At 39.7% G+C, this 23951-nt stretch overlaps 1 protein-coding gene across 4 annotated transcripts in view; it reads right to left on the minus strand.

Moving 5' to 3' along the window:
- The window catches only part of Fhit (fragile histidine triad diadenosine triphosphatase), a 1516285-nt gene that overhangs the window by 797205 nt on the left and 695129 nt on the right, over nucleotides 1–23951 (minus strand). For all 4 annotated transcript variants that reach the window (XM_037208798.1, XM_028880540.2, XM_028880544.2 and 1 more), the window contains one exon: nucleotides 17685–17802. In XM_037208798.1, coding sequence (XP_037064693.1) covers nucleotides 17685–17787 — 103 coding nt within the window. In that variant the 5' untranslated portion in view covers nucleotides 17788–17802. The remainder of the gene's footprint in view (nucleotides 1–17684; nucleotides 17803–23951) is intronic.

The raw sequence follows: 23951 nt of genomic DNA on the forward strand, positions 1-23951 counted from the left end.
AGGAAATAAATGTTCAAAGAATGATGGAATGGAAAAGCCACTATCTTGTAAACTTCCTATTATAATTACTCAAGCAAGTATCATGAATAAATGTTAAATTAAACTGTTGGTGGAGCAGCATTGGGAGAAAAGATAATAACATGAAAATTAAACTTGTAAAAAGTCAAGGAAAACATTAACTCTCTTGGAAACGTGGTTACAGAACTACCCAGAAACAACTGATGCTGTCTACAGCCAGTGAGTAGTAACACTCTGTTGTTGCTGAAAGTCAGTCAATCAGTAGATTAAGTCTGGCTAAAAATCATCCAATCAAAGACAGACTTATGCCGGGCAGTGGTGGGACCACACCTTTAATCCCAGCACTCAGGAGGCAGAGCCAGGTAGGTCTCTGTTGGTTTGAGGCCAGCTTGGTCTACAGAGCAAGATCCAGGAAAGGCACCAAAACTAAACAGAGAAACCCTGCCTCGAAAAAACAAAAAACAAAAACAAACAAACAAACAAAAAACAGACTCATGTCTCCAGATGCCAATCAACCCAACCTCGCTCTCATTTAAGCAAACATGCTTCTGCCTCTATCAAGGCAATGTGCTCATTACTGAAAACCCACCAAACTCCATATTTAAGTTTGATCTGCCCAAAGAATCTGCAACTGATAAGCTCAGTTCTTCTTTACAGTAGCTTCAGATTTGTTTTATTATTATTACAAATAATGAGTGGACTGCAGTCCCAACTATATACTAAATTAAAACACTTTTGACCTGTCTTTTACAGTGGGGTGATCCAGCAGTCATCATTTAACTAAGCAGTCAAGCTTGGCATTGCCAGTACTAATTCCAACAGCCTGACAGGAGGTACTCTGATGTGACACAGAGGTATATAGACAAAGACACCCATTCTCTGTCCTTGCCAGAAATACTTGACCTAAATGGAATCACAGGAAAACAATCAGATAAGTCAATCAAGCAGAGTGTGGCATATAGCTGCTGTGCTGGAAATTACACATGATTTAATTTTATAAAGAACCAAGATAGATAGTGAAATATTATGGATTAAAAAGAATATTAAAAGAATTAGCAACCAGATGCAAGTTATTAGCCCTGACTCGATCTTGTGACATGGAGGCAAGAAGCCAATTAAAGAAATTTGAGCATGGAATTATGATGACGCTACTGAACTGATAAAGACTCTATTTTCCCCTGGTGCTAAAGACAAAATCTAGGGACTGCAAAAAGCATCTAACTATATCACCACAAGGCTACATTACCAGCCAGGACTTTATTGCATGCAGTAAACTGGCTGAAGTTGTAAATGGGAGGAGGCACCTTTATTCTTAGGATGCACACTGGGCTGTTTTGGAGAGAAGCGTAAGGACGTGTGCTGCTGACTACCACTGGTTGGTGTGACGAAAAGGAGTGTTTGTGTGTCTAGGAAGAAGCGGCAGGAATGGCCAAGTGGCTAGAGGCTTTGAGTAGGAAAAATTATTCCAGGACAGGCTCCTTCAACCTTACTGTAAGCTCCAAGTACTTTCCTTTTGAACATTATATTCACATACTGCATTTAGACTGTGCCGGGTATTTTCCCTCTGTCTCATCTTCTCACTAACAAACACAGTAAATCTATCATGCTGTCTGTCTGTGAGGTAGTTCAAACTATGACTGTCAAAAGGATTAATCCAAATAAACAAAATTCATAGTATTTAATTCTGAAGACAATTTCCATATTCATAGATTTATATACATACATATATGCACATTTTTCTAAAGGCAATGTTTTATAGCTCAGAAATGACAGGGTGAGAATCCTTTTCTAATCCCAAATCCTCAAATCATTTAACTTCTCTTTTCATAGTACAAGTAGAAGCCTGTGAAGGGAAGAAGTGGAACTGGTATCAAAGGACTTGATGAACAGGCAAAATGCTCAGACTATCTTCGGACACAGAGGACTCTTCCTTTGCCATCTACACTGACAGTAGATGTCTCCTGCTGAGCAGCCTCCAGGGGGAAAACTGACAGAAGAGCATGTGCACATGCTGGATAAAATGCAGCTGGTTACCAAGTTCCCAGGGGGAGCTGTGAGCTGCCCCAGGGAATGACAAGGAGAAGGGCAGAAAAGCAAGTGGGTACTACCGATGAACACAAGGAAACAGAGTGATGTCGTTTGGAGGGATGTCTTCAGCCTGCAGTAGAGAGTGGGACAGCTGGGGACACAAAACCCAAGCAAAGGAAAGCTGATCCTAGCAGAAGATGAAGTTGCAAAGAACAGTGCTTTGGAGAGAGGCATTATGGGTGATAGCCGTCAAGGAGACTGGAAATCCCAGACACAAACAATACATCTTGCCTATCTCTGGCACAGAGCATAAACAATGACCCTTGACACAATGAAGAGAAGGAGAAAGGAAAATCTATACATTTACGGGATGTGAATACACACAGTTGAGGGAATTCAGCAAAGGAGGAGGGCTGGCGGCATTAATGTCGGTGCATACAGATTTACCAGAAGACAAATGAATTCTGAGCAAACCCACCCCTACTGAGCTAATCATATACAACAGACAATGGCCACTTTCATAGCTCTGGCTCTGCAAAGGAAACAGCTAGAAAGGGAAGGCTGGGCTTTAGTGAACAAAATGTTTAAGAAAGAGAGAAAACTTTAAGAAACACAAAAATCCCAGGTGAGTCCCCTACAGGTCCCATAACTGTCACAGACTTCAACAAATGGAGCTAGTACTAAGCCTATTGTTCATCAGGAACAAGATACACATTTTGCATGCATTAGCTCACATGATGTTCATAACAGGCCCCTTGGGCTGATATTCCTACTGTAAGTAGAAAGTAATCGAATGAAAGTCATTATATAGCTCCTGGAGCCAATTCCTGGTCAAGATAAATGGGATTCACACCTAGGAACCAGGCACAAGTTTATAGTCTTGAGCCCTACCGAGATCTTACTTCTCAGAGGCCAAAGACCCCTTTGCCCTTCGGGATTAAGGCTAGTATTGGGGCAGGCTAGGGAGGATGGTTCCTGGCAATTAAATACAGAAACTTATACACACTGAGATTCACTTCTTTTTAAGTAAAAATTAGAGCCAAGTAGTAGGGGATAGGGCAAAGCTAACACATAGGAGGAGACTAGAGAAGCACACAGGGGTCAGCGCACACAGGGCGCAGTCATGCATAAACTACTGTTCTCTGTGCCTCCTACAGTGAGCAAACAGCTTGTCCTCATGTCACTGCACTTTTGATAGAAATGAAAACTAAGAAAATCCTAAAATATCTATTCATTTATTTGTGAAACTGCATCATAGTCACATGAATAATATTTTATGGTAACCACATTTTTCCAAAACAAAATATAGAGCCAAGAATGGTACTGTGCACTTCTCAGACAAAGGCATGATGGGAGACAAATGTTTCTTCCTTTGGCCTTTAAATGCACCCAACTGATTGTGATAATCTTGGTACCTGAGGGTCTCATACAGTCACCACAACTGGAAAAGGGGGAGACCTCATAGGTTCCCTAAAAGGGTCTCTAGGATCCTGGGGGCTGCAGGGGCACTGATTAAAGCACAGACTCAGGTCAGACCACTTGCGTTTGAAAGCTGTCTCTGCCAGTCAGTAACTGTTTGATCCACAGTAATGACACCGAAAGGGTCACATTCCATCATCTACACAATGAAGTTCCCACATATCAACCTCATAAAGCGGCAATGAATGCTAAAATACCACCTGCCTACCTGAGGACACAGCTCAGTGGTGGAGCATTTGCCAAGCTTACACGGGGCTCTTAGGTTCAAACTTTGACACCGTCAAGAAAGAAAACCAAGTAACATTTGTCATATACTAATACAAAGTTTCAAGGCACATTCTATGAGAATTCTAAAGAAATCAACAAAACAAAGATTTTGTCTTGCAGGAAGACTCTTCATCCTGAATTATATGTTCTCACAGCTGAAGTAGCACCAAGGATCAGTGGAGTAAGAATGAACCACTGTATCCACACTGGAACACCAGTAAAAGTGAACTGAGGATTCAATTTAGATGCATACTTCATCTGCCTTTGATTTAAGAGAAGAAGGGGGAAGAAAAATCACTGGAGTCTCCACCCTACAGAGGATGATGAGTAGCATATCTTACTTTCAAAACCCTTTCATGTTCAAAGTCAAACAGGAAATTCTTCAATGCAGTGCAATTTTTGTTGAGTTTGGCTACAAAAACATTTCAGGAAGTCATTAAGTTAAGCAACTCAAAAATATTTTTTAATAACAAAAAATGAGTAAACAGTTCAGAATCTAGAGTCAACACCACCTGAAGGTTAGGTTAGATACAGTTTTATTTGGGCAGTTATTTTTGATTTCATTTCTAATGACTTATAAAGGTCATTCAAGTTGGTACTGTGACATGTGAATAAAGAATCTGGGTTGTTAAACCTGTCTTCTTACATTCACATGTGATGCAACTCCTGCTATTCTTTTCACACGGTCTTCAGTTTTTATTCAACCCCATAAAGCATGCTGGTGCCTGTCTCCTAGCAGCATTAGAACCATAGCAAATAGACATTTCTGAGGCTACTCTACATCTTCCTCCCTGGGACCATAGGAAAACGATTTACTGTTACTTCTGTGGCTTCTGAGTTCTTCATCAATGCCAAAGAACAGTCTTCAGCTGCCAAGGAAGGTCTGGCTACCTAGGAACTACAGTGTAGGACTTACCTTTTCCAAGGAATTATACACTGAAAAAGGCACTGTGTGGTATTTACTAGATATTAGCCATTTAATATAGCATCATACTGTACAGAATACCTTTGGTCACTTCATTCCTCCTACATTTCAGTATCATTTTATGCACAGAATATGTAAAACTGGAAATTTATAATTATAAAATATGACTTAGAAGTTCATTAGAGAGGATTTTTATTTTCAGATTGCAGAAATGTGGCCACACTTCTCAAATCCTTCTGTCTGTCTTTATGCTGCACCATGGCCTCTTCATCTGTAACCTCGGGAATCGTATTCTCTCCCTCCTTCAAAGGGCTGCTGAGATGATAAAGTGAATTTTTAAAACATGCCTATGAAGTGCTAAGAACCTGTTGGTGAACATAGGCTAGTTAAAAATAAAGTAAAGGAAAAAGAACAATCATTAAAAAAACACAAGAAAATATACATAAATATTTCACTATTTCACTGATCTCAGGATGGAAAGACTTTGTAAGCACAGCAGAACTGGAAAAGGCACAAAGGAGAAGATTGTTGAGCTTATTATAAAATGCCTATCTCTCAATCATGGTGTAAGCAAACATGGGAAGCTGAGGCCACAACAGAACAATCTGTAACAAATATATGTAGAGGTTTGTCTCCTAAAAACAAACAAAAAATGGCAGAAAAAGTAGCCAAAGAATTTAGAATGAAATACATCAAAATTAACTCATAAAGACATCTAAAAGTTCATCCCACTAGCAATAAGATGATATATATGAAAATACTGAGATATGTATCATCTTGGCCAAGATTACGATAAACCCAAGAAGTGAATTCTTAAGATGTATGAGTATATAGTAAGATATAGACCCTCAAGCATTGCCAGGATAAAGTTAATATATAGATACTTATCAGTGTAAACAACTCATATCATTTGAGCAAGCAATTGATTCCTACTTTAAAAAAAAAATGTCAGAAATGCAACCATAGTAAAACATTCATTCCATGTACCTTGAAAAAGTCCAAAGTAAAAAGCTGTGGCAGATCTACCAGGGACAGCATTACACTATCTTAAAAAAATCTCTTTTAAGTACATATTAAAACAGCACCGTGGGGCTGGAAAGATGAATCATTGGTTAAGATCACTGGCTGCTCTTCCAGAGCACCTAAATTCAATTCTCAGCACCCACATAGTGACTTACGATGGTCCATAAGTCTCTTTCCAGGGGATCTGAAAACTGCTTCTGGCCTGCACAGGCACCAGATACAGAAGTGATGCACAAATATATATATAGGCAAAACATCCATATGCATAAAATTAAGTAATTATTTAATTAACTAGTGGACTACATTAACAATGAGGTGAGTTAAAATAAGGTTATGTTTCTTTTTCAGCGAGATACATAAGAAGATTAAAATGAAAAAAAAGGATGAAATTTCATTAGAGGTTATTTCTGCTTAATGATATTATATTTTTTTATGTTGCATGATAAGTAGATAGTTTTATAATTAGAAAAAATGCAACTCTAAAAATGTGATACATTTTATATAAACTAGATTGCTTTTATAAAGACATAATTTAAATGAAACATTTATTTAGTCACGTAATTAATAATTTAGTCTCCAGATTAGATTAAGAATGCGCAGTGGAGTCAGTTTGATAGCTTGGTGGGTATAAAAACACTTTCCATTCAAGCCTGATAACCTAGGTTTGGCTCCCTAGAGCCTATCGATGGTAGAAAGAGGAGAAACATCTCCTAGAAGCTCATGGACCAGCTATTCTGGAACACACCGCATAGCAACAAGAGACTCATGCCTCAAAATACAAAGGTAGAAGGCAAGAACTGGCTCTCTAGATTTGCCCGATGGCCTCCACATGTGCATACCCACACTCTCACACATCCCATACACACAGACACCACACAAAACAAAAGAATACCCAGTGGTCTTAGTTACTTTCCTATTGTTGTGATAAAACATCATGACCAAAGCATTTTATAGAAGAAAGTGTTTAATCATCTTACAGTTTCAGAGGGTTAGAGTCCATGACAGTGGAGAGAAGGAATAGCTGGGATCTTTATCCACAGTTACCAGGCAAAAGGGGTGGGGGATAAAGGGAGGGAGGGATGGGGAGAGAGAGAGAGAGAGAGAGAGAGAGAGAGAGAGAGAGAGAGAGAGAGAGAGAGAGGGAGAGAGAGAGAGAGAGAGAACGAGAACGTACTGGGCATTACAGGAGTCTTGAAAACTCAAAGCCCACCCTCAGTGATATACTTCATCCAACTACACCACATCTTCTAATCCTTCCCAAATAATTTCAGGAACTAGATACTGGATACTGTGGGGGACCAAAACAGCCTGACACACAGCTGCTTAGGAGCCTAGACACGGCTTCTGTGACAGGCTTACTGGCAGGCCACATCCAGATTCAGGAAAACCATAAGCTGACTCCACCCAGGAATGGGCCAGCATTAAGGGGAAGTATCTGACATCCTAAATGTTCCAACCATTAGATAAGGTGGCCAGATATCCCTGAGTCTAGCAAACACCTATTTCTGTTTTACAGATACCCCTAGACAAATGTCAGCCAATCAGGGTCCTGAACCCTGGAAATCCCCTCACCCCAACCTCTGCTATGATAAAAATCCTACTCAGCCTGGGCTCAGGGCTCTCTGCTCTCACCAACGGACAGACATACAGACAAATCTCCAAGCTGAAATAAAGGCTCTTTGCTTTTGCATATAAGATTTGGTCTCCATGGTGGTCTTTTGGGGGGTCCCTATGATTTGGGCACAACAGATATTCACGTATTCAAATATGTGAGCCTGGGTTGGAGTGATGGCTCAGCTGTGAGAGGCTAGGATGGGTCCATTCTCATTCAAACCACCACCCTAGTGATTTGAATAAACATAATTTCATTTCTCCTCAAAATCTCACAACTAATCAATACTTCTCACTGACTGTTATGTCAAAAGGCAGAGGTGTAGAACAAATGGATAAAAACAAAGGTAGTTTCATGTGAAATGTAATAAAAGAAATACACAGTTCAGAAAAACAGTGCCTCGTAGCTCAAGCCCTCCTGCAAGTGCAGGCCAGGCACTCAGAAGGGAGAACTACTGCTTCTCAGGAGATGGTAGTATCCTGTGACCCTGAAAACTCTACTGAGATGCCTGGATTCAAAAATATCCATTACAATTAGATAGGATAACCAGCAATCCATGCTACTTTGACACACAGAGCACTTGATCAGAACCAACCAGCAGACATATATTAAGATAGGCATTTGAGTACTTCCTACAAGAGCTACAACAGACTATTATGGGATGGAAGGTTTTTCCATATCCCCGCCCTCAGACCCCAGGAACTCTACTCTTCAGCATTTCATATCCCCTTATAATAGATCTCACCAACAGATGTCCCTGTCTTGCCTGATAGTCACAGCCAGGCAAAAGAGACACAAGCATTACTGCATGCTCATATACAAACCCAAATTCCTAAAACAGGAGGCTGCACAAAGCAACTTGCCTGTCCTTTCAGAGGCTATGGAAGTCTACAGTTCTGTAGCTCCAGCACCACCAACCCAGGGAACGAGATGCCAGCTTCCTTCTATCTGGCAGCCCCCTTCCATGGACGGGTCTGGTGTGCAATGGGTGCAGTTACTCCAGAAGACCGAGGGGGAGAAAACGGCAGCAACCCCCATTGCAGCCATCTATCTCTGCCCTCACCAGTTCTTCCTTTGCACAGGTTAGAATCAAGGAGTGCTGTTCAGCAAGGTGTGTCTGGTTTTGCCGTTATTCCTCATGTCATTGGGGATAGTGAGGATGTGTCCCCAACTGTTGTCACCCCTCTTGCTTAGGTCCTAGCTGCCTCTTTCACTTCATGGGAAGTCTCCCTCAATATCTGTCACACGCTGAACTTCCATTAATTACATGACGGACAATATGGCTCCACACAACAGCTCTGAGAGACATTTGCTCCCAAATAGAACAGAAAATACCAACCAGTTTTCTAGATTCTTTATGTGCAACATTCTCTGTGAAGATTTTAATGTAATTCCTGCTGATTTATTTTTATCCTGACACATCTTATTTAACAACTATTAAAGCAATCATCTCTGGTGAAAAGGAGGATATCACGGTTGACTTTTAAAGTATTAGCATTCAACAGATAAATCTTAGTTCCCACAAAACTCTTGAACTAGAAATAAATCATGAAGATGAAATGATGTCTTGATAACTCCAGCCATTTCAGAACCTTCTAAGAAAAGAGAAAAATTAGAACCTATCCCTCCCAGACTTACTTCACCTCAGAGAAAATGATGCAGCAGCCAAGCAACCATGCCTGCTTCCGTGCAGCTTACAACAGACAATTTCTGGAAGTCATCAACTTAGGTATATTCCACAACCAGCCATCATGGCAATTGAGATAAAATATTAAAGCCATCAACAGAAAAATGACTGACAAGTAAAAATGCAGAGCATGTATTTTAAAAAGGACAACACTAGGAAGTGGGGCTCGTGGGAAAGGGCTAAGACTCTGAGGAGTATAACTTCTTGGGACACCAAGGTCAGCATGGGGTGGAGCAGATAATGAATGAGAATAAAGAGTCCTGGATTGAATCATAACTTCCATGGGCTGGGGGTCACAACAGATCTGAGCCTCAGCCTTTCCAGTTAAACTGTTTATTGATGATGAAGGATAAGAAAGAACACTGACCTCAAAAAAGTATTGTTGATCACAAAATGTTTTCTTAGTTCATCCACTTACAACATTGTTGTAGCTAAGACAGTAATGAGTTGTGTTTAATAGACAACCAAAGCCTACCGCCTAAAGGAGAGGCAGGCAGGCAGGCAGGCAGGCAGGCAGGCAGCAGGCAGCAGGCAGGCAGCAGGCAGGCAGCAGGCAGGCAGCAGGCAGCAGGCAGCAGGAAGGCAGGCAGGCAGGCAGCATAGTGCCTCCATAGGCTCCTGCACACAGCCAGGGTCCCCCGAACTGTGTGGAAGATGGACATTGGAAGCAGAGAAAATGTTCTACTGTCTACCTGTCAGTAAGTCCACAACTATACAACAATCAGTGATGCTGAAGAACAGGCACCATGCTGGATCCCAGGATTCTCTAGCAGCCTCCATCCTCAATCCTCCTACTCCTCCTGAGATGAAATGTCTTGGCCTGTCCATTTTCATTATCTAAACAGTGAAATATTTCTAGATTACCTTTACGAGCTGCTCGCCACCTCCTCTGCATTCTTTAGACCTCTCCACATTGTAGAAACAGCCAGGTGGCTGCCTGGTGCTACAGAGTTTCCAGGAACTACAGCTGAGAGTGAATGCTATGGTCACCGCAATTGTTACACATGGAGATAATCCCAGGTCTGAAGCCACACATCCTGAAAACAAGCTGGGGTTCACAAACCTAAAGCAAGACTCCAGAGATATGCTCAGCCTGTAGCAGAAAGCCCAGGAAAATGCTCAGATTAAAAACTAGTTCAGTTACCTAATGCTGCACAGCGTCCTTAGGCAGAGGCTGGTGTAGGATTTGTGCCCAAGAGCTATTTGTGCAGATTTATCGTTATTTTTTCAGTCAATTAGCTTGAGGAAGGAAATGTAAAATAAAATAAAATAAAATAAAATAAGTAAATAAATTAGATCATTAATTTGCAATAAATATAAATTAGTTATGCTAATTATACCAGTTGAACACATATACAAATTATGTATATATAATAAATAACAAATAAGGAATATACCAAGGCTCAATAAGAAGAAAGCCATCTGACTATGTTTTAGAAAAAAAAATGTATATTTGCTCAGTAGAATCTAACAGTTTTGATATGTGTATGAAAATATAAGATAAACATTAACTGCCTACTGGTGTTCTAGTAAATCTATTTTCATGCCAAATGGAAATTTGAATATATTTTACATTATTTGAGTTAATTATGTGACATTCTTATGAATAGTGATGTATTATTCCATTCATTACTCCCAATTATGCTCCCTTACAAGCACAGAGCTGGCAACACCACGACCAGGCCTTTCCTATTCTTTGCAATCTGATGACCTGCATGGAAAGCAGGTCAAAGATGTGCCTGGGATATAATGAACAGAGTTCAGCAGCTGTGAACCATGACAGTTCACAGCTACCTGAGAAAGTTAAACATGGAAATAAATAGAAATGGGATCGGCTTTTCACATCACAGGATACCCATGTGAGCAGTCAACATGAAGAATACTCAAAGTGCAATTCTGAAACATATAATTATCAATGTCTCCTTGGCTTGAGCAGGACAGATAACATTCCTGATGCCCCCCTTTTCTCTTTCTCTCTCAGAATTGTATATAGATCGGCGGTTTGGAAAGGGATTGCTTTTTGCTTGTGAAAAGACAAAGAGGATTCTCAGCCTTGGTGCAGGGCTGAGAAATGTACCACTAAAAGGCCCATTTAGTGAAAAACCAGTTCAATCTTTCTCCTCCAATGTATAACCGAGTCATGCCAGCCCTGCCAATCACATGCACTGGAGATGCAGCTACAAGGCAAACCCTGACATGAAGAAGTCACAGTGAAGCAAAGAAGAATAAAACTAAATTATCAAGAGACAGGGACCCAGGGAGACCCTCTGATATCATCTGCACACGCAATACACTGGGAAGCAGGCAGGAGGGGACAAGAGAATCAAGATGCGTACTCACAGTGGGAAGGAAACCACTTCGATGAAGCCCAGGGGCCAAGGTGCACTGGCTTCAGGCAATCTGTCTATGGGAGGAATCCACACATACTTCTCATTCTACTTCAGATCTTCCTTGCACACCTACAAAATACCTATCTAATTCATTCCTTCAGGGTCAGATGACCATTTATTGTTAGTTATACACTAAAAGAACAAGTTTCAGGTCTAGGAACCAAAAGTAAACTTGGAAGAGGAGGGCTGAGCAGGAAGGGCTTCTTTTTTTTTTTTTTTTTTTTTTTTTTTTTTTTTTTTTTTCCTGGCACCCTTGACAAATGCTTCCTGCTAACCCTAATGCTACCTCAGAGTCACCCTGACATTATCAACTCGCTATCACCTCCTGAGCTGACATTTGGGATAAAGATGACTTGTTTTCTATGCAGTTATTTCCTTGGATAACACATAAGAAAAATGACTGTCACACAAGGTCTGTCTTCCAAAAGAAATTGACAGGATCCTCTGTGGCACATTTTATACTAAAAACATACGCTGGAGAAGTGAGAAGATGATGAGCATTCAAGCTTGGCCCCTTTTCCACTTACCAGTGCCATGGTGGGCTGCTATTAGCAGGTGGTTAAACCCTTAACAGCTCAAGAAGAGGGCATATTTATGTAGAATTCTCTCCCAGTTGGTTAATCACTACCATGGGCACATCTTTGAATGCCATAATCTGCCAACTTAAAAATATGAACATAAGTAAACTAAAATTCCCATCGCAGCTAGGGGCAAGGGACCAGCAGAACATCTTTAAAGATCTCCGTAGGAATAGTTAAGCCAGATAATATACAGAGTGGAGCAGAGACATGAGCTCGTGGCAATTTAAAGATCAAAATTCTATCTTTAGCAATAAGGATATTAAAATAGTGCTTGCACTCCTCTTATTTGTACAGGAAGGTTTAAAAAAAACAGTGCTGAGAAATGAAACATCAGCAGATCACTAATAACTGTGGTTTCCTGAACAATTAAAGAAATTCACAAGATTAAAACCCACTCAGGAAGTGACAAATATTTCTGATTTTTATGGAAGGACTAAAGGGCATTTTTATCTATAGTATCTATTCTGCAAGAACCACAGCTAAGAAAAGAAGTTATTTTTATTATTTTTTATTTATTTCAGGAGCAAATGTGGTAATGGTCTGAATCCAGGAAAGTGAACATTTCTCACTGGAAATGGTAAAAGTTTGTCTTAAAAAGCATTTGTCAGGGTTTTTCTCTCCCATCTGCTAGGGTTGTGTCTTGCCACCCAGTTCCCATTGCAGCAAACTTTTTGTTTGTAATGTGTCAGCAGAAATGTCCTTTATGTTACCTCATCTAATTCTTCACAAATACACTTTGGAAGGCTGTCTCCCATGCATCATCCTAACATTGTTTGGTCCTGATAGCATTCTGTGTATGACGCTCCTGGCCCAGAGAATCTGTTCCTTGTAATAACTGATTCAATAAACTGTTGACAAATGATTTGTATAATACAGTATGGCCAGTGAGCAAGGTTTGTCTCCATCATTACACACCACATTCAAAGCCTCCACAAACACCGCTCTGTCCCTCTCACACTAGAGCTCCGTGCACCCTTCTGAATAGCAATCCACAGATCAATACACTGTCTGCTGAAAACAACAGGACATAACAAATGAATGATTTTATTTACAATAAAATCCCCAGTCACCAAATGGATTCCACTCATGTTCAAATTCATTTTTCATGCTCCACTCATGAGGAGAGGTGGACAAAGCCTAACACAGGGGGAGGGGCGAGGAGGACTAACTGTAATGCGCCAATTTATTTAAGCCATGAACAAGAGCTGAGCTGTACTGAAACATATGAATAAAATGTTCAACAAAATTCTGAAGATGCAATCCTTCAAAACCAGTGTGTTCTCTCACCAAGAAAGCTTGAAAAGCATTTTCCTGTACCCAGAAATTAATGGATTAAAGACGTTCTGACATTCTTTTTTGGAGTGCTGCACCACAGAGGCCAAAGCCTATTCAGTTAGCTCTAAGAACTTGGCAAGAATTGGGAGCGTTTGCTTTCTGTGTGAGGGAAAGAACTGAAGTGGTACTCTGTGAATGGAGCACTGCTTGCTTCAAAGCACACCGTGGCCTGGCCGGACAGTTGCTTTTCTACTACAGAAGCTATCAACACTCCCGTGACAGGGAGAAGGGAGATGCCTCAGCCGGTACCAAACTTGTCGGGCAAGCATGAAGACAGAGTGTGGACCCCATAACCCATACAAAATCCTGACACGGTAGCACATGCATGTAATTCAACTCCAGAACTCCTGTGGTGGGACGCGTGGGACAGACAGTCTGTGTTCCCAGTAACAAACTATATGAGAGCCCGACTCACTCAAGGTGGAAGAGGAGCACTGGTGCCCGAGTTCTCCCTGAGCTCCACGTGTGTGCCCACCCACAGATGCGACAGATAGAGAAACATTTTCTCTTTGAAGTCAATAAGCAAAATCTAAGGGAAAGGGGGACAGCCAAATGCTAGTGAGGACATCAATTCAAAGACAGTGCTTACAAGTCACTCATCAATGACACACCCCCACGGTGTGCTTGGATATCATTTTTAAAAATAATAAAACAGCTATTCAAAGCAAAAAAAAAATCTATTTTACATGAATTTGCTATAAAACTGCCCTGGAAGCACAGAACTGTCAGCTGAGGCTGTCTATCAGCTCATTTACTCTACCTGGACTTAGCCCTCAGCCCCAGACAAACAATACGGGACTGAAAACAGAGGAAGAGGCCATAGGGCAGCCGGCCTGAAGGCAGTGCTACAAAGCCTGGCGCAGAGCGGTGCTCGGCCCTGGGCGTGGCGGTAAGGCGGAGAGCAGGCCCTGCCGCCTGGTTCCATCAATTACACCACGGTATTTGCCCAGTGGTTGCAGTTTCTGCTTTAATGTTGGTTACAATCGTACTCAGCATGCGAGGAAAACAGGTTAAGAGCTAGTCCTCCATGAAGAAAGAAGACTGCAGAGACAAACAAGAACGCACAGTGCTCCATTCTGAGGCAGCTTGGGAAATAGGGCATGGTGCCGGGAGCAGAGTAAGGGCTGAGTAAGCAGGGCTGAATGAATCAATGTGTGAAGAAGGAATGAAATGTCACAAATCATGTGGACATCTTTACCAAGAAGGAGGAATATTTATCATAGCACCGTTGAATTGAAAGGCTGGGAAGAGCCTCAAGGTGGAGGGAGAAGAGGAAGTGTTAAAGGGAAACACACAGTTAGCAGATGGCTGGAACAACAGAAACTTACAAGATACTAAACATCTTTTAAAAACTTGCCACATGGTGTCACAGGCCTTTAATCCCAGCACTCGGGAGGCAGAGGCAGGCGGATCTCTGTGAGTTCGAGGCCGACCTGGTCTACAAAGCAAGTTCCAGGAAAGGCACAAAGCTACACCCAGAAACCCTTTCTCGAAAAACAAAAAACAAAAAACAAAAAAAACAAAAAAACAAACAACCTTGCCACAGAGTTTGGACATTTTCTTCAAAGTGGTCTGCAAACAAGGGGAGTGAAACATGATATGGTCAGAAGTTACCGGGTGGAGAAGCCTGGAGGAAACGGCTGCAGAAAGTGATCCATGCTGGCGAAGGGTAGAAGCCCCTCACTGTTGGTTTTATGAAATGTGAGCAGGCAGAGCTAGTCACAGGTACAACCCTATCTCAGGACAGAAGACCGTGGCTTTCTGCAAGCAAGCACCTGCCTACTAAGATGCTTCTCAAGGTGGTGAACTGCCTCCCCCCTCCCCCGCCACCCCATCCCACACATACCCACACTAGTCTGCAAAGGTGACATGAAAGGTTTCATAGTAATCTAGGACAGCATTGTCTCGATGTATTATCTACCAGCTCTGCGGTTCCCAACAAGGACGCTCTGAGGTGGTCTCTCACATGTGCCCATTCCCGAAACACCCGGGCTTTCACACCCTCCCACAAAAGCAGGTTCCTTCCAAAGGCTGGGAGGCTCCTTGCTCATTAGTCAGAAAGCTCTTGTCATTGTCTCACAGATATGGCAGCTGCTAAGGTTTCACATTCAAAATGATGAGCCCAGGGCACAAGTTTCACTATTGCTCATGATTCACTGTGGCCATTTCCTTAAAAGGAGACATTTCCAGATTTTGTCAGATATTTCCCCAGTCTCAGCATCATATTTCCCCAGGTGGTTCAACAGATCATGGGGGGGGGGGGGATCAAGTACTATCAAGTTATGAATGAAAATTCACAAAACAGAATCCATTCAATACGTTATTAACCATTTAACACACAGTACGCGTGTGTGGCATCAGGGTATGAAGATTCATTTGCCTAAATTCTCATTTTCATCCTTAGTTCTCCTATTTTCGTTAAAAGTCAATTAAAACTAGCACATAGAAAATAATGTAATTATACCTTTATTCTTTTGACATCTGACTATATTTGTTTCTAAAAATTCCCCAAGGCAAAATGACCACCACACACTTGCAGTAAAATCAAAGGAAGAAACAAGAATGCTTTTATTCCAAGAAATTCAGGGTCCATTTGAAGAATGCAACTTAAAATTAATCTACAACTTAAAAGCTGTTCTGTTTCACAGCCTCTTTAAGTCATTCTGCCTTGGGCTTTCGTTTCAGAAGCAGAGAAAGCTGAGTTCTCAATATTGAACATTTAGCTCAACTTTAAAACCTTTAAAATTTTACAAAAAAGTTAAATGTTAGAATACTTTTTATCCAACATTATTTAAAAGTTGATAACCTGTTCATTGTTTTTATAATTTTGCAAAATTTAATAGGTGAAATTTAGGCTTAGGGTTGAGAGTTTAGTATAGAATCACAATTTTATGTTTTAGTGATTTTCCTTTTTTCCTTTCAACCAAGCAAAGTTTACATTACTTGGAAAGTAAGTTATTCATCAAGTTCTTAAGAACTTCAAACATTTTCACTGAAAAAAAAAATTACTCCAAAAATATCTTGAAATATTTATACATTGAGGACTATACTAAGGAATTAGCTTTAAAGCCAAACCATGGTTCAGTGTGGAAAATACCTATTATCTTAAAATATGAAGCCTCCTTCTTGTTACCCCTTGCATAATAAAATAAGGAGGAAAAGAAAAGAATTGTGGAAACTATAAAATCCACATGTACACAGCCAGGAGGAATATGTTCAACATGAAAAAAATCACCTCCTCTGAGTGTCCCACCCATTCCAATCTCTACTGCAGAGGAGAATGAAGCTTCTTTTAAATCCAGTAGAGTGAAAGTTCTTCCAACAAAATAAAGTAACTCAACCAGTACTCACTGTGGAGAATCACCTAGAAACTAGTGTTTCCCCCACGAGAAAATGACATTTCAAATTCCAGCACAGATCATAACATTCAAAACATGTTATATTGTGTCTCCTAGTAACATCTGAAGCTACAATCATAAAGTATTACTAATAACCCTGCCTAAACATGAGCTGAGCAAGGACAACACAATAGACATGATAAAGTGGATAATGGGGAAAGACCACGAGGCCTTAACCCTACACAAAGAACTGCAGGCAATTACGGAATGCCAAGAGTGGGACAAATCGGCTTCCCGAGGGAAGACACACCAAATATCAGATCATCAGCCCTGAAAATATACACACAAGAAACATTATATAGACTGAGCATGTTCTATTTAAAGAATACGTATGTATATAGTTGCATATACATATATATGTATCTAACAGGAACTAATAAAAAATGAGGCCATTAATTTGGAAGAGAAAGGGAAGTGGCTTGGATAAAGGAAAGGGGGAAATGATGTAATTGTGTTACAATCTCAAAAATAAAATAAAGTAAAACAAATGAATAAGTTAAACAATCTCCATTAAGCAAAGAAACTTTAATTCTCCTGTAATCCCTTAATTCCACCTTACAGAATCACCATCCAGTTTCTAACCCTCCATTAAAATTCACAACGAATAAAAGGAATTCAAAGTGCCCATGATATTCATTGGACCAATTTTAGAAACACCTATTTATTTACACAGCTATGGTAGTGAAAAGGTCAACCAAAAATTCCCCTCCAAAGCTACAGTTGCTAAGCAACCTTCCTCAGAAGTTCTGCAACACTGCTCAAGCATATTCCGGGTGCCACCAGCTGGATTCAAAATAAATATGAATAACATCTTACCTCATTACTCCAAATGGGAAGGGAGGGAGATTCCTTGCTTACCTTTTGTAGACAGGCACTAAAGGCTGATTCTGTATTAATTTGGCTGGTTGGATTCATGTGCTTATTTTACAAGAAAAGGATACGGCCAGGTACAACGGGTTTCCTATTGACCAGGGCGAAGGACAGTTCAGTTTTGAGAAATACCACAGAGGGTTTGATGAGATGTTGGCCAAATCTAAATGACATGGTCTCACAGTGAATCTGAAAGAGAAAATAATTGAGGAAATGAGCATTCAAAAGAGAAAACAACTTGGTTCATGGGCCACTTTAAAGAAGGCAAATTCCACAGTAAAGATTCTTGAATGCAGAGAGAATACCATTGAAACTGGTCCTGTTAGTCTCCCCTCGGATGAACTGCAGGTAAATTCTGCTGGAATATTCTTATCTCCCTACATTGCTACCTCGGTTCCAGCAAAGGTTGCAAAGTAGAAGCTGGAACATGGGTGACAAAGCAATCTTCCATGCCTAAATTCCCTGGCCCTCCAGGTTGTCACCTCAAATCCACAAGGTCCTATTTATTGAATACTTACTTTAACCCATTGATCTCATCATTGATGCTAATATGGAAATATTCATTGTTAAGTACTGAGTACAAACATAATTCTTAAAAGCTTCTTTCAAATGCTTTTATCTTTGTTTGTACAACAGCAATTTAGCACAAGTACAAACACTGTCTGACCTCTCTACAATTACAAAACACACGTTCCCTGAGAACTATTACAATTCAGTTGCCATAATTAGAGCGAAAAGGAAGGAATGAACAAAACAGAGTTTCAGATGAGACTAGTTCCTGGCTGACCCAGAGACAAACCAGGTAATGAATGTTAATTTCTCCATGTCCTCCTTCTGGGGGAGACTCCATGACAGTGTTACAATTTGACATAAAATATCCCCCACAAGCTTATATACTGAGCACTTGGTGCTGATATTTTGTGAGTTTCTTGAAAATTTAGAGGAAGGGGATTGGTTGGCAGAAGTAGATGATGTGGGGGGGGGTCGTGGGAGTGGGTTGAAGGTTCTGCCTGCCTCTGGTGGCTGAGTCTTTCCTTTTGGTATTTGTCATGAGATGAATAGCCTGCTCCTACCACCATGATTTTTTGTAAACTAGAAGTCTGAAACTTTGAACCAAAATAAATCCTTTCTACTCTAAGTTGTTTATAACAAATCTTTTGTTATAGCAGTGTTAAAGAGAATGAATATGAGGGAGAATAAAATGAAATTGAGCACTTGGCAGCCAGGGTGGACAAAACCCACCCATGCCCCAGGAATAATCTTGAATAGGTGATGCGTACATTATGAGTGACTCCTGAGTAACTAAGGCCCTTACATTTTTATAAGTCAGGAGCAGCTGATGGCCAGAGACTAACCTATAAGAAAAACAGAGATGAAGGGTGAATGAAGAATCAGAAAAAAAAGATGAAGTTAAAAAAATGAAAACTATTGGTAAGTAGACCAAATAACTGCATGATGCTTTAATGAGCCAAATGTTTAAAATAAGAGCTATATAAAAGTCCTCTACCATAGTAGACTGAACTTCATGCATTCTGTGCTCAGGACTCAGGTGGGAGGACTCATGTCAAGAAAAGATACTTGTTTATAAAATACTTAAACCAGTTCATAAAAATTAAGGGTCAATAAGGCTATCAAACATCATCTAGCAAAGTGGTTTTTCAGACATGTTCTCTGGGAAGCTATCAAAGCTACTAATGTGTATTTCCTATAGCTCCAGCCATGTTACCATGAATTTTCCATGGTTGATGCTTCACCATGTTTTAGGGTAGGGCTCTTCTTCCTGTTGAATCCAGGTCTTGGGAATTGACCCAAGTTCCTGCAGTCCCCTAGCACACTACTACTTTGGGAGTGGACACGAACACAAGGTGAGATAATCAAAGGCAATCAAATCCCCCAGCTGATCACAACCCATGCCATGTAAAGTCCTTTCTTAAAGCTGACCTGTCAGTCTGTCAGTCTGTCAGTCTGTCAGAGTGACACCACAGCAAACAGAGCCGAGACACAAGCCCACACCTAACAATGCCGGAAAGAGCAGCTCCCCTGGCATCTGTTCCCATTTAAGGGTGATTGGACAAACCTGACTTAAGCATGGGAGCTAGCTGACGAGCTGCTGCTACTCTGAGTCCTTGATTGGTACTTCTTTGGTATTATTTGTCCTTTTTTCCCCTTTTATCTTCAAACCATCTTATCTCCTCATAACTCAAGGATATGCTGCAGCATGATTAATATAGTGTTCATGTTCTTTATAGATTTGTGTACATGTCTCCCATATGTCAAAATACGGAGGGCTCTCAAAAACATTTAATTTTAACTTTATATGAATTATTTGTTTTTAATCTCATCTGTTTCTTAATTCTGGTTTAAGCACTCACAGCAATGTATCGTGGCTTTTGTGTACAGTTTGCCCCTGCTCAAGAGTTTCTCCAGCTACAATATTTCATCATGAATAATGCTGTGATTTCTATTCTAATGTGCAACAGACAGCCTTAGAACAGGGTTTTAGGTCACAACCTTACCCAGCTTTTCTATGAGACAGGTGCCAGTTTGCATTCCCAAGAGGAACACACATTCATTAAAAATGGTGTCTCTTTCTTTGAACTCACTTGTCTGTTACAGTGTCATATATACCTTGCCTTCCACAAATTACTGATTTATATACTTCATCTTCCTTTTTACAAGTCACCTCCCTTTTGTTTCCTGGTTTTCCAGGGTGCACAAAATTGTCTAAGTATTCAGCATGATAATTACATTTTTACCATCTTTTAATTTTTCTATTGTTTCCCCAAGGAACAAAACCCACTCATTTTGTTATAATCAAAATCATTATTTTTTTTTATATTTTTCTCCAAGATTATTCAACATATCTTGCTCCATCATAAGGTCTCAAATGCGTATTTCAGCATTTTCCTCTATTAACTGAATATCTTCATTTTTAAAACTTAGGTGTATGCTCCATGTAAAGCTTTGCTCAAAATATGAAGTATGGGGTTTGAAGAGATGGCTAAGTGGTTAAGAGCACTGGCTGCTCTTCCAGATGACCCAGGTTCAATTCCCAGCACCAACATCTGTAACTGTCTGTAACTCCCATTCCAGGGAATCTGGCAGCTTTACAGACATCCATGCAGGCAAAATACCAATATCCATAAAATTAAAATAAATAAATATTTAAAAAATTAAACAATGAAGTATCAAAGGTTTCATTTTTCCTCTGTTCCTGGGTCAATTTTCTTATTCCAGTTCCTGATAACACGCCCATATAGACATGGCAGTGTTTCTGAACTCCATCTGAGCCTATGCCTGATGCTCTAGAACAGGGGCTGCTAAATTATTTTCTATAAGGGACAGTTGCAACGGGCTACACAACCTCTTATAACTACTCACTTCTGGCACGTAGCATGCATGCCACCACAGCAGTGTCTGTGTTCTAATAAAACTTTATTTATAGCAAACGCACAGCCTGGACTTAACACACAATCTGTAGTTTGTCAACTCCATATATATTACTACCCCTTCAAAATTTTTCTGGGTAGAAGTTGATTGGATTGAATTTCAATGTTGATGGAGGGGAGATAGGACATCTTCACAGTATTTAATGAATCCATTTGTGAACAGTGCTTTTGTGTTGATAACCATAATAAGACTCTAGTGATACTTTTTAATTTCCCTTTTATGTTTTATGTATTCTGTCTTAGAGCTGTTCTAGCCAGCATTTGGGTTGTGTCTTATTATTGCCATAGTTGTTAGTAACTACTGATTTTTATGTTTGTGCAGCAACCAGTCTAAAATCCCCCATGGCTGCCATGGTCTCCACAGAGTTTCTCTGGTTTTCCATATAAGAATTTACTTAGAAATAATACAATTATTATCATTTTAATTAATCTATTTTTCTCTGGTGAGATCTTTGACAATGTGTTCGAAAGCAGAAGCAACCAAGTTACCCTTGTCTTATTCTTAAAATTACAATGAATGAGTGTAAACTTTGTTTTTCTATTAAAGACAACATCCACTATAAGTTTTAGTTTAAAAAAAAAAAGAAAGAAACTTGAATACTAAGGAGGGAGGGAAAAAAATCTAAGTTTCCTAAAGATTAACTCTATATTTAAATAAACAAAGCTCTACTAATATATTTTTATATATAATTTTGTATTATTTGCCGTCAATGTGACACCCCTCATTGGAAGATGTCTTAATATGTAACTATCCCATTACTGTCACGACCGCGTTAGCAGCTCACATTGTTTTATTCTTTAGTGCACTGTCATATTGGACTTCTGGGTGTTGCAGATGAAGCTGGCCAAATGTCTTTAAACTAAACTTACCAGATATTCATTATCAATATCTTTGTAAATACGCTGGCTTTTTAGACTTGTTTTAAAATTTTTTTTTACACCTACCTTCTGTTCCTTTAGCAATGATTCTGAACATGTGAGTCATGACCCCTTTGGGGGCTGAAGGACAAGGGTCATTTATCATGTATCTTCCATATAGGAAATGTACATTATGATTCATAACAATATGAAGTAGCAATGAAATTTTATGATTGGGGGTCACCACAACATGAGGATCTATATTAAAGAGTTGCAGCATTAGGAAGGTTGATAACCACTGCTTTAGAGTTAAACAAAACTCATTTGTCAAGTGGTGCCTCTTTTCCTATCACAGGAGGATATTTTGACAATCATGGTAAATTGTTTAAAGTTTCCTGATTTACCTAAGTGATTTTTTTCTTGTAATAATTTCTAAGCCTTTTCATACCAATTTTAATTTTATTTAAAAAAATAATTTAATGGGTTCAGAATATAATCAATAATCACTTTTATTATTTATTTTGAAATTATAAAAATGTGAATATTTTAACCCATCTGTAGCCTATTTCATTTTTATATTTTTTAAATTTTTACTAATTAATAAGTTAATTTTTTCCCAGCCTGATCACAGTTTCCTCTTCCTCCCTCCTTTCCTCCCAGTCTTTCCCCCAATCTCCACACACCATCCACTCCCTCTCCCTTCCCATCAGAAAAGTGCAGTCCTTCCATGTATATCAGCCAGCCATGGAATATCAAGTTGCAATATGACTTGGCACCTCCTCTCCTATTAAGGTTGAATGAGGTTACCCAGCAGGAGGAAAGGGTCCCAAGATGAGGCAACAGAGTCATAGACATATCCCTTCCCTCTGCCAGGAGTCCCACAAGAAGTACAAGCCACACAACCGCAACTCATATGCAGAGGACAACACCCTTTCATAATAGCCACAGATAATATAAAATGTCTTGGTGTAACTTTAACCAAGCAAGTGAAAGAACTGTATGGCAAGAACTTCAAGTATTTGAAGAAAAAAATTAAAGAAGATATCAGATGATGAAAAGGTCTCCCAAGGTCATAGATAGGATTAACACAGTAAAAATGACCATCTTACCAAAAGCAATCCATAGATAAAATGCAATTTTGATCAAAATTTAACACAATTCTTTACAGAACTTGAAAGAACATTATTCAGCTTCATGTGGAAAAACAAAAAACTCAGGATAGCTAAAACAATCCTATACAACAAAAGGACTTCCAAGGTTTCCCCATCCCTGATTTCAAGCTGTACTACAGAGCTACAGTAATAAAAACTGCATGGTATTGGCATAAAAACAGACAAGTTGATCAATGAAATCAAATCAAAGACCCATACATAAATCCACATACCTATGGACACCTGATTTTCATAAAGAAGCTAGAAATATACAATGAAAAAAAATATACATCTTCAACAAATGGTGCTGGCATAACTAGATGTCGACATGTAGAAGAATGAGAACAGATCCATATCTATCACCCTGCACAAAACTCAAGTTCAAGTGGATCAAAGACCCCAACATAAAACCAGATACACTGAATCTGATAGAAGAGAAAATGCAGAATAGCCGTGAATACACTGGCACAGGAGAGAACTTCCTGAGTAGAATATGCATAGTATAAACACTAAGATCTACAATTAATAAATGTGACCTCATGAAACTGAGAAGCTTCTGTAAAACAAAGGACACTGTCACAAGGACAAAATGGCAGCCTAGAGAATGGGAAAAAATCTTTACTAACCCCACATCTGACAGAGGGCTGATCTCCAAAATATATAAAGAATTCAAGAAACTAGACATCAAAAAATTTTTCAATTTAAAAATGGGGTACAGATCTAAAGAAAGAATTCTCAACAGAAAAATCTCATATGTCTTCAAAACACTTAAATGTTCAACATCCTTAGACATCAGGGAAATGCAAATCAAAGCAACTCCGATTCCATCTTACATCTGTAAGAATGGCTAAGATCAAAAACACAAGTGACAGTTCATGCT

This window comes from Peromyscus leucopus, chromosome 9 (assembly GCF_004664715.2).
Source record: "Peromyscus leucopus breed LL Stock chromosome 9, UCI_PerLeu_2.1, whole genome shotgun sequence".
Classification (NCBI taxonomy): Eukaryota; Metazoa; Chordata; class Mammalia; order Rodentia; family Cricetidae; genus Peromyscus; species Peromyscus leucopus.